Source organism: Semicossyphus pulcher, unplaced genomic scaffold (assembly GCF_022749685.1).
Source record: "Semicossyphus pulcher isolate SPU_LCO1_2020_fin unplaced genomic scaffold, fSemPul1.0.p SCAF_17, whole genome shotgun sequence".
NCBI classification, from domain to species: domain Eukaryota; kingdom Metazoa; phylum Chordata; class Actinopteri; order Labriformes; family Labridae; genus Semicossyphus; species Semicossyphus pulcher.
In genome coordinates, this window is record NW_027211681.1 from 12,845,760 (window position 1) to 12,862,930 (window position 17,171).

At 43.1% G+C, this 17,171-nt stretch overlaps 1 protein-coding gene across 1 annotated transcript in view; it reads left to right on the forward strand.

The window, feature by feature from the left end:
• The window catches only part of prr36a (proline rich 36a), a 28,926-nt gene that overhangs the window by 860 nt on the left and 10,895 nt on the right, over window positions 1-17,171 (forward strand). The window contains exons 2-3 of the mRNA XM_069665474.1: window positions 12,968-13,635; window positions 13,763-13,856. Of these exons, the coding sequence (XP_069521575.1) occupies window positions 13,071-13,635; window positions 13,763-13,856 (659 nt within the window). The 5' untranslated portion in view covers window positions 12,968-13,070. The remainder of the gene's footprint in view (window positions 1-12,967; window positions 13,636-13,762; window positions 13,857-17,171) is intronic.

The window sequence follows — 17,171 nt, forward strand, 5'->3', positions numbered from 1 at the left end:
TATGTGTTGCCCTGTCCATGTACTGAAGAGAGGGATTAAAAACCTTACCTCGTCATTTATATAGGTTAGTATAAGCAGCCTGTCATACATCACTGAAATATTGATAGTCATTAAAAAAGTCATTTTGTAGTTGTTTACTTGCATCCTGGATTTCCTAACCCCACACCCAAGTCATCCAATGCTCTCAACTATTTCCTGCCAAGACATCAATCATCTCTGCTTTCATAGCTTCATCACTGCACATGGAGTGATCTCATTGTTGACTTGACAGAGCCACATTAGAAAAAGGAGGAGCGCTTAGACTATCATCAGACAGCATCGTCTGCAGATCTGTGTGATAGAGGGATGCTGTTTTGGCTCAGAGTCTACATTACATAACCGGTGTGTTTTGGGCTGTGTGGGTGTGGTGGGCAGGGCTCGGGTGTGGGAGCTGTGACACTCTCCTTGGCTTCAAAGAGGTATTTGACATGCAAACACTCACTGGGGAGTGTGTCCCCTGCTGAACACCCTCCTGCTACCGCTGCCAGGGTGTGCAGGTTGTTGCTGAGGAGTTTATCGTCGCCTGGGTGTGAAACCAAGTGTGAATGACACACGCACATGGTCTTTATCCCCCTCTTCCTGTCTTTCTGGCTGAGCTCCACGAGCACATTGCTGTCACCAATTATGTGTCCCTTGTGGCACCATCCTTTTGCCTGAATTTGAGGGTCTCGGACGAGTCGTTTCTTGCCCTTATTATCCCAGAAAGCAGTGGGCTTATGTCATTAGTCTTATGGTGGCTTTGAGCTGAGTCCTGTCAGTGATTGAATTTGGGAAATATCAAATGACTGCGTTGTATTTGTAAGATATTTGAACCATGATCATCAGTTACAGGTGCCTGTAAGCAACACGTGTTCAGTGTTATCGTTCTTGTTGAGAAGTTCCACTGACTGCTTAAGTTATTTTGAATCTGATATGGAGGAAAAAAACCATGCTGTTTATGGAGGTGACATTAAACAAACAGCATATTTACAACAGCAAATAAGTAAAGTATTATGCGATTAGATGTAACCGAGAGGGCTCACTTCCTGTTAGATCACTTGTGGGATATACGAGCGGTAGTGCTGAGTCAGGAGTACTGTCAACACCATTGACAAATGCAGCGCATGGGAAAATCTATAGTTTTGTTTATTGTGTAAGTATTATTTTCTATAGCAACATTATGAAACATGTCAGTATAAAATTTATAAGCAAATCTGTTAAATTATCAAGAAGGGATTAAAGTGATAAAACAATGTTAGATTATTTTACTTTTAAAGGAGGACTGACAAAACATTCTCGTCCATCCTAATGAAGTGTTAGTTTTACAGTCTGTTTCACCATCTTATTTCTTATTCTTAAAGCTTGTCATCCTTTGCCTGATCCAGCCTCTGATCTGGGACACAGCCTGTGTTTATATACTGCACAGCCACGTCCACTGTCCGCACCTCTGTTTCCTTTTTCCTCTTCCTAAAAGCCAAAACAAACCTGAAGAAGAGGAGCTGAAAAAAGTTATCCAAGTTCATTGAGTGCATCCTTCAACCCTGAGAAGACCCGAGGGATTGGACAGGTGGATAAGAGGAAACTGCTAGCATTGAGTTAGAAGTTTTTACACTTTAAAAGCCTCTGAAGAGGGCGTATGTAACAGTCTTAAAATGAGCAGTAGTGCAGAAATCACATCTTCTAGTTTAGTTTTAATGTTTAACGAGGACATTGTTTTTGAATACACAAAACGTCTTTTATTCCTTTTTTAACCTGTGTTTTGACTGAGCACCTAGAAGAAGTTCAAGTTCACTGTCTGTTGTCTTCAAGTCTCGGTATGTACTTCTGCCCTGTGAACTTGAAATTACCCTTACGTTTATGACTCAGGGAGGTCTGTGCCTCCTAATGGGGCTGCTGCAGTTGTTGTTTATGTCAGGCATGACTGTGTGAGAGAAATGCAGGAGGTTGACATTGCAACATTTGCAGTCGTGTGATGTTTTTCCACACAGTGGGAAACCAATCAAGCCATCTGCTCTGTGACTGAGTGAAAAAACTGTTCTGTTCTTTACTAAAATACCTTCAATACTCAGAATACTTTCTGCTCAATCACTTGACTGCGTCAGATTTCAGAAACCTTAGCCAGCCTGCCAAATGTGTGCTTTTATCTGAGATGACAGGCCTCTGAATAAAGCTAGTTTTCTACTATCTCTAGAAGTAGTTTCACTCTGTTAAACAGTGTCATATACTGGTGTATTAATACAATCTAAGGTTGATGATTTGTGCTGTTTATTAAGCTTTGCGTAGGTTAATGTGCAACAGCTGTGAGAGGTTATTGTGGCCATGGTCAAGGGTTCAAATCTATCCCTCTCCGTGATCCCCCAGTGTGAGGACAGGATGTACTTCCGAATTACTCGCTGCCTCATCCACAAGCATCAGTCTTTATGGAGCATATTTTAAAGCTAAATGTATTCACATTAGAGGTAATAAAACCAATTTCTCCTTGAAGAAATAAGGAAAAGGAAGGTCTGTTTAGTACCGCCCGGCTCATTATAAACATTAATCTTTTACACTGTGTGCGAGCGGTTGAGATTCAACCACGCAATTGCCTGAAATTTTATTTTCTGTCAATAAATAATTATTTTAGCTTGCATTCATAAAATGTCAGAAAGCAGAGAAAAATGTAAATCACAATTTGAGATCCTGACATCACATTTTCAAATGTTTAACCTTCTTTCATTACTAGTCCTAAACTAAAGTATAATTAAGTTGGCTAATTTACTGTTGTGAGAAAAGGACAAGCTGCAAGTCCTGACATTTTAGAACCTGCAACCATTAAATATGAAGCATAATTGCTTGAAAACTATTATCAAAATTGGTGCAGATTAATTTCCCATCAGTTGATTATGTACAAATCATTTCAGCTTCAGTTTGCTTGAGTGAATTCCTTCCTAAACAGTACTGAGCTTAAATCTGTGAAGGCTATCATCTGTACCACAGGGACGTTGGCACTTTTCAGCCTCTCTCATGTCTGAGAAGTCACTAAAAACGCAGGGCAGCTGGGTGGAAAGCACAGCCCCTGTCCAGTGCAGAGCATTTGCATCTGCTTGAAAGTCAGCTGCTTTTTTTACAGCCTGCAACCAGTGTCAGTCTCCGTCCCACACCCATGGAAATTTAATCCCAAACCCTGCATCTGTTGAGGCTGACATTCAGGGTTAAACCATATTTCATCACCCTTCAGGTTTCGTCGTGTACCTTCTGTGTTGCTCTTGGCTGTTCAGCTGTGGGATGAGGAGACAGTGTGGTGCTGTAGCGCTCGTCACTGTGGTAAGGAGGCTGGCACTCTCATGCCCATTAGGATAAAGTGGTGGATGCTGGCGCTGCATTTTTAGGCACTCAGTCTGTCTGGGACTGTGAAGCGGGGCACAGTGCACTGTAATTATTGAAAGAGGAATTCAGCACTTTTCTAGTCTGTTTGTTAGTTCACTTTGGTAGCCTTGAATACTATCCCAAAAACACACTTTGCTGTGCCTTGTGTATTTACAGTTGTACTTACTCCACCACTGCAAAGTGCTGCTGTATTTGCAGGTGATAAGAGAAATGACTGTGAAAGGTAAAAATAGTGGAAAAGTGGATAAAAGACGTTTTTTGTCGGATTGTGTGTGTTGATTTTGCAAATATTTTAATGTTTTGCTCTACTTCTGTGTTTTTTATATTTAAAATCTTTACTTATAACAACACCAATAACCGGCCCATTTGCTTCTAGTCGGGCGAGGTGGTCCAGTTGGTGTTGCTCCTTGTGTTTCTGGTGCCTATGCATTCTTCCACTTGGCCAAAAAAATCACGAGTTAGATCTGTCGTGTTATTGCAGCTCCTTTTTACAAAGTAAGCGAAAAGCCTGGTCCTGTAATTTGGTGTCATCATTATCTAGTCTTCAAGAGTCCTCTTTATTATTATCAAATATTAGCTCCCTAAAATTTCGATTAAAAATGAGTCAATACATTTTTGGGTGTGTCTGTGGGTTTTGGTTGCTGTCGGAGAGGCAGGCATGCGAGGTGCGGGATCACTGTCCATCTGGCCTCAGCTCACCCTGTCCCATCACAGGCCCGGTAACTGATCTGGCCCTCGGGCTTTCCAGCATCGTATCGACTCTCTGCCTGCCCGTCCAAAGCCAGTTGGCTGGTGTATTATCGCAAAACTGATGTCAGCTCTGGCTTCCCTACAACAAACCATCCCGGATAGAATTACTTAATAGGCTTATTTTGTTTTGTTTTAAAGTAATTAATGGAAAATGTCAACAAGAGGTACTGTTTCAGGTTTTATTTTGCATGCCTGCACAATAGTCTTGCCGAGCTCCTTCCTTTTTTACTTTTATTAGTTCACAGTGAAAGGAAACAGGAAATAAAAAATTGAGGAGATAAAGAGGACAAAGGATCTTGGCAGAAAACTGGCATGAGTTTTATACTGCAGTATGCCTGCTCTGAATTTAATACTGCTTGAACTCCCTCCCTTTCTTTTATTTTGCATCCATTTCTTACTATCCACCTTCAGCCTGTCTACTTATTTCTCCCGAACAGTCTTTTGTGGATATAATGAAACTTGTTTGTCACTGCTTGACTTCTGTGAGCAGATGTTACTGCACCTCACTGATCTAAGAGTGAATGAGAACAGGTGAGCAAAAGAATGCCTTACCTGAAACTGATGAGTAACTTTAAATTGTCCTCATTTGATAGTTAAGATATACAGTATGGTACTACAGCTCTCGCAGACAGTGAAGATTAAACGGTGACAGACAACCAGTCCTTAACGAACACGTTCCATGTGCATTGAATATGCATGTCTACTGTATGAAAGAGATGCCCCCTTTCACCCTGCAGCCTATTCGATATCTGGAGGTGATTCTGGGTGAAGTTAGCCACACCAGCTGCTCGTCCGTCCCGTTGCACAACTTAATCCACTCAAAAACCCATCCCCACTCCCACCCCCCTTGGGCACCATGCCTGAGGGGGTTACATGGTGCGCACTGCAGACAATAGGGATTGTCTACCCACCCTCCCCCTCATGGTACCCTAATGTTTTACTCAATTATGCAGGCGAACACTTAAGATGATGATGGTGGTCTGTGTTGTTGTTTTTGTCCAGATTCGATTACATGCACACATGAACTCACTCTCCGGCTCCCTGGTTGGTGATACTACCCTCCTGACTGCACTCAGCCCGCTGCCGGCCTGTCCTGGTTGGCAGCAGAGCCTGGCCGGTGCTTTTTGAAAACACTGCCAGCTCTGGAACAGATTGTAACCCATTTTCCTGCAGCCTTTTAGGCCAGGCTAGCAGCTCCTGGTCGCTGCCAGGAGCTGCTAGTCCATCCCCATAGTGACTGCCACTCCCTTAAAGGCTAACTGGCTTAGTCCACTTAACTTGTAGCCACACTTAACCACCTGCTCCTAATGGCCTTATTGAGTAGCTTACAGTCACTTAGCACATTGTTAGTGTCCCGTATGGAATTGATTAGAATAAGCTTCATGCTTAACATCGAGCCCCAACCCTTGATGAAAGTGCTTTCCCCCCTCTTGTCGGGGAAGAGTATTGAGTGCTTCTTTTCTTTCCTAACATTTTTACCACTTGTGTTGCTTCCTGTTTATTTTTATCCATGCAGTAAAAATGAACCAAATATAATAAACCATCCTCTACTAACCTATTAGAGGTATTGATTAAACCATAAGCCTTGCCAACTGCGTATCATGCGTGTAGGTTAAACATTTGGTTAGGAACACTTTGAACAAGTTGGGCAAATCATGATACCATAGTGACAGAGTACAGTCTGAGCTTACAGGGGCATTTGCCATCTTTTTAATGGATGTCTAATTGGTTTCAATAGTATATGTTCCACTGAAGCAAGAAATTCTTCAGTGCGTTTATGTATTGACAGAGAAAGCAGATGTCTTCTCATGGAAGATTCATTGCACGCAGCTTTGACAGCCCAGAGACACGGCAAACATCAGCAACAACTGCAGGCGTTTTCCCAACAAATACATAACTTGTTAGATCAATAAAAAAATGTTGAAAATATGCGTGTAATCCCTTCTTTAAAGTTCAGATCTTTAGCAGTTTTCCCTCAAGCACAAATAGAGTGGATTTGTCAACTACAGTAACAAGAGACGAACAAAGCGAAGAGATCTGACTGACACGGAAATGTTTAGCTTTGTCAAACCTGAGATGATGATTGTGAAAAAGTTGAGCCGAAAGCATTTAAGTCCTTGCAGCTAGTTTGTTTGTGATGGCAGACTTGTGGGGTGATCAGACCACATTTCTCGTAGATTTTGCTGTTGGAAAAGTACTGCTCAGTAATGCAGGGATTCATGAAAAACAGATGCTTTGGTGATTTGCAATTTGTACAGTTTTTTTTCAGGGTGAGAATTTGTTAGTGTGAATATAATCTTGTGATTTAAATACGGCGATGAAGGCTTGTCAACGTAGGCTTACAGTCTGTTATTTTGACAGAGGAAGATAAGCCAGTCAGTCAGTAAAATCATTAAAGGTTAATGCTGTTCTTTGTCTAAAGATGACATGGTGTACCTCTGTATTGATCTTCCTTTTAGTTTTCTGCAAAGAGCCTTTTTATAGGCAGCCCTGCCCTCAATATATATACATTGACGAAGGTTGGCTGGGTGACAAAGATGCCAACAAACTGCATGAGTGTTGGCCAGGACCTGGTGGGGGGGAGGCAAAATGATTAAAGTAAAGTTATAGTAGGTGCATCTTTTTTTAACAGTCCATCTGTTGTCTACTTTTCTATTTCTGTGGTTAGACCATCCACAGCTACTTGTAATATAGTAAAATATACAATGATATTGCAAATATTAAAAATCACAATTTCATTTCATTTGTGGGGTTTCTTCCAGATTACATTTATTGTTTCCAAAATTCTGTTTATGTTTTCATTATGTCATTAAAGACAGGGCTTCAATAGTTCTGACAAATAAACATGTTTCCTTTCATCTACAAAGCAAGATCTGTAGTTCAAAGAATCTCTGCAGCACTTTAGTCGAAGCTTATACTTTTGTTTTTTGACAATTCAAAAGAAACCGTTGAAAAGGAAGTCACTGTCCCTTAAATAGACAACTAGGATGTGTCTATACCTTTTGATAGATGACAGCCTAGATGGTACATTACTTTCAGTAATAAAACATCATACATACCAAACAGCAGGATCAGTTGCCTTTGTCATTTTACTGCTAGATAACCTTTGACCTGTGCTGGATGATGGATCATTTTCATAGATACAAGGAATGCCCATTTGAACGCGTCTGTGCTCTCCACAGCCAGCAGGACACTGTGCCAGCGATCAATAATCCAATAGCTGGTTTGTGCAGAGACTGATGGCTGCTGACAAGCTCCATCATCCGTCATTCACTTGATGTTTATTGGTTGTTTCTAACCTGCTGTGAGCTGCCACCATCACTTAAGGAGCACATCATTGTAGAGAAGATACCTGTACGTATTTCACACATACTGAGCTTAAAGAGACATATTTTGCACCCCTTATTCCACGACATAACATGTTTTGTTATTTAAGTTATGAATAAAACCAACATAAAGTGTGCATCACTGGCTTTAATATGTGACAATGCTGTTGCCTTTTTTGGCATCATAGCTGCAAAAACTTATCTCTTGTTCTTCTTGGCCATGGAGTACACGTCACATTTTTGTGTAGTCTTGGCTTTTAATGGTGCATTTCTGTCCTGCAAAAGCTTGTACGTCACCATCCTGGCTTTATTCATGCTAACTAGAGAAGTCACAAGTTCATTCTGTGGTACTGCTGTGAGCTGTACAAAGTGCTTATTAAAGGCAGCACTAAGACACAAACATTGATATTAATAAATGACCCGTTTTTGGCTTCTTAGACTCGTGATGACCCTGTTTGTGTGCCAGGCCCGCTAAGACCATCGGTGTGTGGTGATGGAGGCAGCTATTCAACAATGTGCTCCGTACAGCCGTATATTCATAAACCCTCGGCTCATCTGTACTCTGCCTCCCCTGTCAGCATGCTCTAAGCGTTTGTTTTCCAACAGTAGATTGAATTTCTCTCCCTCTCTCTGTCACTCTGTATGTGTGTGAACTAAACACGCACTCGGTGATACAGCAGAAACCACAATACTGCCTTGTATGGTCAGACGGAGCAGCAGGCCGTAATACAGCCTCCCATTTCTCTGAGACAATCTACATACCTGTTGTTGAGATTCTTCACTGGTTCTGTAAAATGTTACAGGTTTCCGTGGCGGTAGAAGTAGACAGTGTTGAGTGACAGTGAGCAGTTTTCCCGGCATCTGCTCTGCTGCTCCCAGTGTGAAGCTTAGGAAAACCCCTTCATTTCCCAAACACGATTAAACCTCATGTTTTGCTCTTTTCCTCCTCTAAGCCTCACAGTTGCATGTGCCCACACATTCATTTGTGTCCACACACAGATTGATCCTGCCTGTGTTTCTTCCTGTGTACGTGCCTATCCCTTACACACACACACATCCCAGAGGAAAGTTAATAAACAAACAGACAGGGGCACTTCATTTCTCATTTGCAAACACAGTCATGCTCCACTCTGCTTACACTGCCTGCTAATCGCTGCCAGACCTGTAACCTCAGTCAAGCTCACAAGACCTGCTAGAATTTGTTTTGAGTGAGTGAAGATGAATCAACTGAGCCTGAGGAATTGAAAGACTGCAGGAAGTGGTTGGCCACTAAATTCCAGTTTTGTACTTCTTATAAAAATTTTCTCTGCATGCTTGTAAATTTGTGCAAACGACATTTCCACGTCATGAACACTTTCATCCTACACGTTCCTTCCTCGCTCACGCTGCCCTCACACACTGCTCCGTCCTGTGCATTTACACTAGCACACACATGCTTTAGCTCCCTCTGACCCTTTCACTCCCTGTGACCCACTCGGTCACACGCATGCACATGATCACACACCCACACACATGCATACACTCATGCAGCCAGCTGTCACTCTGTAGCCCCGAGGATGGTGAGGAAGTCTGCAGAGCTGGAATGTGGATGGGTCGGATGTGATCTTGATACTGCTGCTGCTTTAGGCATGCACAAGTATCTACTATCAATCATTTAGGAATAGATGCAGCTTTGACATCAATCTTCATCATCAGGCAACCAAAATGTCTAATTATGTAACATGGGGCTGTATTTAAACGTTTTTAAACAGATCTGACAACTTTCTCTTCATGTCCAATCTGTCATAGTTTCTCAGGGTCTGAAGGGATTGTCCTTAAATTTGAAGAATTGTGAAGAAAAGCAGGGATCCAACATATCTGAGAATCTAGTTATTTATTCTGCTTCGATTGAGATTTAAAGGATTGTTGCATGTTATTTTTTCTGTCTATCAACTAATCAGCTCCGAAGCAATAAGACATAAGGAATATTAGACCTTTTAATGGCTGAAATATGGTCCTAATTTTCCTTCACCAGCTTGTGTTTGTTTTTACACACAGTTCAGACACATTCAATCTGTTGCACTCTCAAGTGTATTGTCTCCTTTTCTGTTTTACAGTGCAGACAACAGTTTGGGGTAAATCCACAGATGTTATTAAGCCCCAGCATCAGTATCACCAGCCCCCCCTCCACCACCACCTCCAGCAGTCTGCACAATGCATTCCAAACCCCTGCCATGCTATAAACACAGCTAAATCCCCCTCTGCTTGTATTAGACACAGTATTAAAAGTGACCCATTTTGTCAGGCACCACGTCTTACGTCTGGGAGTGGAGAGTGAGGGACTGAGAGCCGGGGTACGACAGATGTAATTAAACTGCCTCAAGACAGAGGTCACGGCTAAGATTTAATGACACATGAGGCCATATTTCTTTATTAGAAGAAGGGGAGAATGTAAATACCACTGAGGCCACCGAGTTCTTTCTCTGTCTAGACAGACTCCCCCGAACAATCCTGCAAAGTGATGGCTGCCTTTTTAAACACACACTTGTCTCACGCTTGGGCTGAACATGCCTTACTGAAGTTTTTGGGCCTTTTGTCTTCATCAGCACAATACTTGCATCACATTGTAATTGTCTCCACGGGCATTGAGCTAATTGTGATGGTAGCTGTGTGGAGCTGGCATGAAATATGGCATGCTGTGTCCTGAATATGGTTTTAAATCTTCAGCAAAATAGCATTTGTTATGCAAATGCAGACTGAGTGAACGACAATAGAGGGTTTTTCTTTGTATTTCATCGAAATGCATGAAGCTGTTCATGTTGACCTGGCAGACCCTTTAAATATGCTGCTGTTATTGTTGTGTAGTCATTTTTATATACATAAAATCTGGATCCGACTCAACATGCTCTCACCGAGGTGTCAACAGCTTGAATAATCCCAAAGCTGTTTTAAAGCATATATTGTGTCGAGCGTGTTTTGGTGCATATGAAAACAAGCACCAGCTCTGCAGAGCACTTTTTACTGTGATTAAGTTAAACATCACTTATCCGTGTCTATGGATGGGATTTTAATGATCCATTAACTTCCCTCTGCTCTGCGTCACACAGTGTCAGCTGGTTAGAGATGATGCCTTTACTTGCCCAGAAGGGGGTCATCACATGAGGAATGTGATTCGCTCTGGTGTCTGCTAAGCCCCTGGCATTAGTATCTGGACTGGCAAAAATATGCCACGCACAGTGCCAGTCAATCTGTAAGTCTCGCTGCTCTTTCTGCTTCGAGCAGCTTCTTCCTGTTTAAATAAACCAGTTGGCTTTTATTATTGAAAACTACCACCTTTGCTCAAAGAGCAGGTTTGACCTGACGTTAACATGCCAAGCTATCAAGATTAAAATCAGAAGAGCCAACATTGAACTAGCATCAATAGTGCAACAAGAGGCAGATTTGTACTTAAGGTTTTGATTTTAGCTTTTGATTGTATGGTTCCCAATTTGCTAATGGCTTCAAACCCTTCCCATTTATATAAATGGAGTGATGATAATGGATTTTATTCACGCAACGCTATCCCAAAGGCTCTGCACATTAGCTAATTGACCCCCACTTAAGGCTTGATATTTTCCAAAAGAAGGAACAATCCAAACATTGTGTTGGTTGGCAGGTTTGCCTCCACTACTCGGCTTCTTTTCTGTGTGAGATTTGTAACCAGAGAGACCAGAGAGACGGAGAAGGCAGCAGGAGTGAAAACAGTTTGAATGCAAGCACCGAGTCAAGCTTGTAACTTTTCCATGGCTGAACCAAAGAGTAGGACTTGATTATTGTGTTCAAGAGATGAGGGGGTGCGGGGGTTTTGTGTGGAGTCTGCAGAAAAGTGTATTCAATGGTTATCAGCGCTAAACTGGCCAAACAAGTTGGTCCTGAATTGGCATGAAATGGTCCTTTGATGCATTTGTGTTTTGGTTGATGTTAAGAAAACCCCCAATACACTGAATAGACTTTCAGAGACATTTGTAACTTGTTAATGTGAGAACAAAATTAGCTACAATTTTGTATTGGGGACTTGAAGTGCCACAGCAGGATACCTGTTGCCTTCGGTGGCCTTTCTGCCTGTTACCGCCGATGTTAATGTGTAACTAGAAAGGAAACAAATGTTTCCTGACCTTTGGACAAGAACGAGTGCTGCTTCTCCCAAAGCCTTAATCCGACTGGAGATGATTTAGCCGTCCTAAAGACAAATATCTGTTGGGGTTGGGTTTTTATTTTTCTGCACCATGAGGCTGCAGTATGTTTCCAACCTTGTAGTAAATCGTCCCTGTCAACATTTGGGAACCATTGCTTGTTTTTCTTCAACTTCTTCAAAAGCTATTGTTTGGTTCTTCTTCTCAAAGATCTTTGCTCTTCTCCTATCCATCTCAATCTTTTTTTAATTTCCTCCTCTCACACCGCTCGTTTCCGGGGTCATACAGAGCTGCTTCTGGCTGGACCATCTGTGTAGCAGTTTACTGGAAGCAGATCTATTAGTGGGAGGAGGGGAGGATGTGACCAAGGAGCAGAGAGGAACGAGTGGCTATTGGAAAAAGGAGAGGGGTAATCGGGAGGGGGTGGGGAGAAGCTCCTGTGGTCAGAGGGGTAAAGGAATGGGTAGTGTGGGTGGAGGGGATGGTTGGGGGGGTGAACCCATAACGGAATCCGGGAAAAGCTCCAGCCACAGAAACAGGAGAACTGGATTGAGGTTAATGAGTTCAAGACCTATAAATGACTCTCCTCTACACATCTCCTCCTCCTCTCATTCGGATCTTTACAGCAGCTCTTTATTCTGTACATCATTTAAAGCTTTTCTCTAATGCTGCTCATTAACGAATCTCCTAGCACACAAATGTCCAGTAAGCGATCAGAGAATGACATGAGCAGGACCATCTGCATCTGTTCAACAGAGAGGATGACAATGGCCCATATATGAGCCATTTGGAGCTTGTTTTTCCACCTCCTCCCTCTCCCTCTCCCTGTCCTCTGTGGTCTGTGTGTCATGTGAGGAGATTGCGAATTTCTTGGCTTTCAGCGCTTCTACAAACCACAGCTTTTTCCCCTTTAAATTTCAAGATCCTGGAAGCCATTAGGAGCCCAGTTACAAGTCATCAGTTTTTTATTTCTGCTCCATAAAATGTGCCGTTAAACAGAACAAGGTTGCTTTAGTTGTGGTATCTTTATAGTAATTACTGATTCATTTTGTTGTAGCACGCATTATAATGCATTATTTTCATGCTAGTTCTGTTATGAGTCGACAACTTGCTGCAGAGAAAAGTGACTGGTTTAGAGAAGAGATTTGTTGCTGTCTTTCACCGCTTCCTCTTTTTGAGATTCCCCCAAATTCCATTGAGGCCCCTTTCCATAAATGGCATTTCCTTTGGCAGACAGCGACTTGTTTATCATGATTATGCAAAGAGCAGCATGTTTCAATTCTGCATTTAAGAGACCGTTTTTTCAGTAAAAGAAAATAATCGACTTCCTTGTGATCTTATGCTGTTTTTCTGCAGGACATTAAAGTGGGAGAGGAACTGGCCCATTCAAGTCGTGTGTGAGCCCCTGGAACTTCTCGCCAACGGCAGCAAGTCGGTGTCTACACCTTAGGAGGAGGTGATGAAACCGGATGGGGTTAATATGGAAACCACGGAGCCCACTGAAGCTGCAGCAGTAGCAGAGCATTCCCCGTTGCAGGAAAACATAACGGAGCAAGCCCCATCGCAACCAGAGGAGGCTGCAAATGATGTAGCACCTGAACCTGCTCCAAAGGCTAACGGCAAGCCATTGGCAGCAGATCCCAAAGCCAAACCAAAAGCTGCTGCCACTAAAATGCAGCCCACGGCCAAATCAGCAGCGGCTTCACGGCCAGGTACCGCCTCAAACCGCACGGTTCAAGATGTCAGATCCTCCAACAATGTTTCTGCAGCTGCATTAAAGAAAACGACAACCACCACAACAAAAACGACAACAGCAGGGGCTGTACCTAAAAGACCTGTGGGTGGAGCAGCTTTTTCCTCTACGGCCAAGAACCAAACTAGAGTCCCTGACAGGAAGCCTGTTGGACCGGCCAAGACTACCTCTGTTGCTGCTGCCACGGTAACAAACGGTACCAAACCAACCACAGCAAACGGCACTCCGAAGAGGAAACCAGTGGCTGAGACTGTTAAACCCAAAACCACAGGTAAAACTGAAACAGAATGAATAAGACTTTTTAAAACAACTTGTGACTACCCGTGCTGAAACATCTACTTCTTTTGCCTTTCTGCGACGTCTGTGCAGTCTTAACATCATTTTCTATTGTTTTGTAGCTACTTCCAGCAGACCAGCAGCTTCCACTGCCCCCAGACCCAGCGCTTCAGCCACAACAAAAGCTGCAGGAGGAGCTGTTTCAAAGACCACCAGGTACGCATGGCTATCACAAACAGGAAGCTTCATCCCCCACACACAGACATTTGAATATATGTGATTGAGAAACCCCTTTTTTATTTTGCTGACAATGACACCCCCCCCCACACACACATACTCTCTGTTTCTGTATTGTCTCTGTCCGGCCTTCACACACATCTCCCCCCTCTCTGAGATCTGAACTTTGTGTTCCCCCTTTACACTGGAAGAGAGGCTGACTTTGTCTGTCTTGATGCCCTGAAAGAGAGCAGTGGAGAACGATGTCTATTGTGGGTTTTGTACCGTTATTGAGTCAAATTTCGCTTCAAGACTGTGAGTCATGTTAGTCAAAATAAGGCCTTAACAGAAGCAGTGATACTGAAGAACTACCGCTTTGTCCTGAACAGACCCCCAGGCAGAAACTGGCCCCATTCCCCCCGGGCTGAGAGCTATTGACTTGGATCTTAATCCCCCTCATACTGAGCTGGTGGTTTGAATAGTGAGTGCTCTAGTTGGACTGAACTTTATAAAATAGCTGCTCTGACATGATCAGTTTGGCTGTAGTAGTTAAAAAGTTCGTATAATCCAGCCGACAGCTCTTAATTATGTTGGGCAGCAAAGCAAAAACTCCAAAACATCCTGCTTCAAATGTTTCTAAAGCGAGAGATGTTTGTTGTGTAAACAAGGTGATCCGTCTCTAAAGTTTATAGAAAGTCAGATCTATAACACAGCAATTCAACATCTTTCCACAGGATGTGATGTTCTGTACAGAGAGGCATAATTAGATTCTCTCTACACTTATCTTCCCTCTTAATGATCACTTGTGAGTTAAACAAATAGTGTTTTGGCCTGCGCTGCATCATTGTGTTTTTGAAGCTGTACAGGATCGTTGCTTTCTCTCTATGCCGTAAGACATTTAAGAAAAATAAAGGCTGAGTAAAACCAAATGTAATTTCTAAACTTTAACTCTGGGAAGATATAAGTTTGATAAATTTGCACACTTGAATAGTTTGCATGGACCGTGGTAGTCCAATTGTTTCAGCACAGATCAATCATGGAGCAGTGGCTCTAGATATTCTTTAGCTGTTCTTCTGTGTGTATGTGTTCGTTTGGTTGTAAGGGTGTGCACACGGAGAAACTCGCTCTCTGAATTAATCAGATGATGCATTTCAAGTGTCTGATTACATTAGCACATCACCTTTGTGTGAATGTTCTCTGACCTGTTCCTGGGGACACGACATCAAGCTCTCGTCTCTCAGCTTGAGAGACACAGAGAGGCCAAAGAGGACAGCAGCAGGTGTCTGCCCTTGTGACAGATAATGTGTGTTGCTTTTCATTCCACCTGCGTGCCGGGGCAAAGTCAGTGGTGTGTCGAATCCTTTGTGTAGCAGCAGCAGCAGGAGTGGTGTGCTTTTCAGTCCGTGCTGGCAGAGTCGACAGTCACACCAACAGATCTTCTCTCGGCTCGAGTGGTGACTTTCATTAGTCATGATGCTGAGACTGATAGCACTAACAAGCTCTAGCTGCACGTGCAACAGAGTTTAATGGTGTTAAAGCACTTGGCAGACAACCCAATGAGGGTATTTAGCTGCAACATAATAGCATCTGCCGTGAAATTCCAGCCGCTGAATTGTTTCTCATATTGCTGAGACAACAGGAGTCAGTATTTCCCAAACTGTCACACAGGAACACACAAGTATCTGCAGGCAAATCTTTATTTTAGACCTGTTGAGGTCAACAGAATAGAATAAAGTCAACTGTGGGGCCATCACACACAAAATGCCATTGAGAGTGTCAAATGTAAAGACCAGCCTCTCCCATTAAGTGTTGAAGGGGCCCGATCTTTAAAATGGATATTCTCATATTTTGCATGGGTTTCACATTTCTGGGTGTTTTATTGTTCACAGTGAAAAAGTGAAAACTGCAGAATTCTGTGTTTCTCCAGAATTCAATTTTTAAAAAGGTCGCCTCTGAAATGGGCCGTTCAGAACAGCTGCAGGTTTCTACGTAGAACCTTGCTTGACTGAAATCAACCAATCGTCATTCACCGTCGTTCACCTCAGGCTGCCTTCTTGCACGAGCTTGTAGTCAAGTCATTGTCAGGATTTTAACTTGCCATTCCGATACCTCCTGGTGATTCAGGCTCGTACATATAAGGTCCAATAACCGATCCTAGAGCAGCCATGTTTTCTACAAATTTGGAGTGACAGTGTGGCCGCCGCCCCCACGAGATATCACACACATGGGGGAGGGGCTACGTTACTCCAAATACTGTCAGCCATTCGTTGCCAAGGTCTAACCTTTAAATGACAAAACGGTTTATTCGTTTCAGGAGGAAGGAGAGGCTCCGGAAAAATCTGTCACCTTTTTAATATAAAATTGCCCAAAGGGAGGAATGAAGTTTGTTTTTTTACCAGTTTCATTGAGCCGAAGGCAAATCCGCTTTGGTGATTGCACTTAACTATGAAAATGAAATGTGCTGAGGGGACACGATGGTAAGATTTAATCAATAGGCGTGGTAGAACATGCTCGATCTGTGCTGAACGGACATTAATGTTTCAGGGCGGTGTCTTAGTACGTAACCAAGAAACGCGTCCCTGTGAAGATTCACAATCCATCTAAATGGCAGGAGGATGTCTCCAGTGATAACTGCAGAAGAAGCCAAATGTTTTAAAACCCGGCACCTGCTCTGCTCTGCTCTTGGCCAATGATGGGTTCTGGTGTACAGACCGAGCAATCTGTCTTTGTCCACCCCAACCCCCTCTTTCAATCCTCCCTCTCTTCCCCCTCGTCACTTTTCACTGCCGTCTGTGCTTGTACAGTGCTTGGCATTCGGCCAGGATCTCCTCAAGCCCTCCTTACAGCCCATCTTCCATCTAGTCGTCCTCGTCTTTCCGCCTCATTCATCATTTAGCTGCACACAGAGACTGTAAAATTCAGAGTGTAGTTGTGTAACATGAGAAGGACAGCGATTATGCCTCTGTGGCGCTGAAGCATCTGTAAGATGATTAATTTTCAAACAGTCACCATTGGGAACGGACAGAATTGCTTTTATACTTTTTGGCCTTGAGAGAAGGGCTTGGCTTTGAGCAACTCTTTCCTCCCACTTTAAGCCTGCCATTTTGTCTGTTTCTCTCTGTGTCTCATCTCCTGATAGCTTCTGTGTCGTCCCATCGGAGATAAAAATGTCATTTCTCCCCAGCAGTCTTGGCAGGGAGCAGGATTACTGTCCTAACAGTAAAGGCCCATGGCATATATCACAGTGACAGTGTGTGCCTGGGGCCTAAGAGCTAACGCTGTCTGCCGTGCTCTGTGCTATTGCTAGGCTGCGAC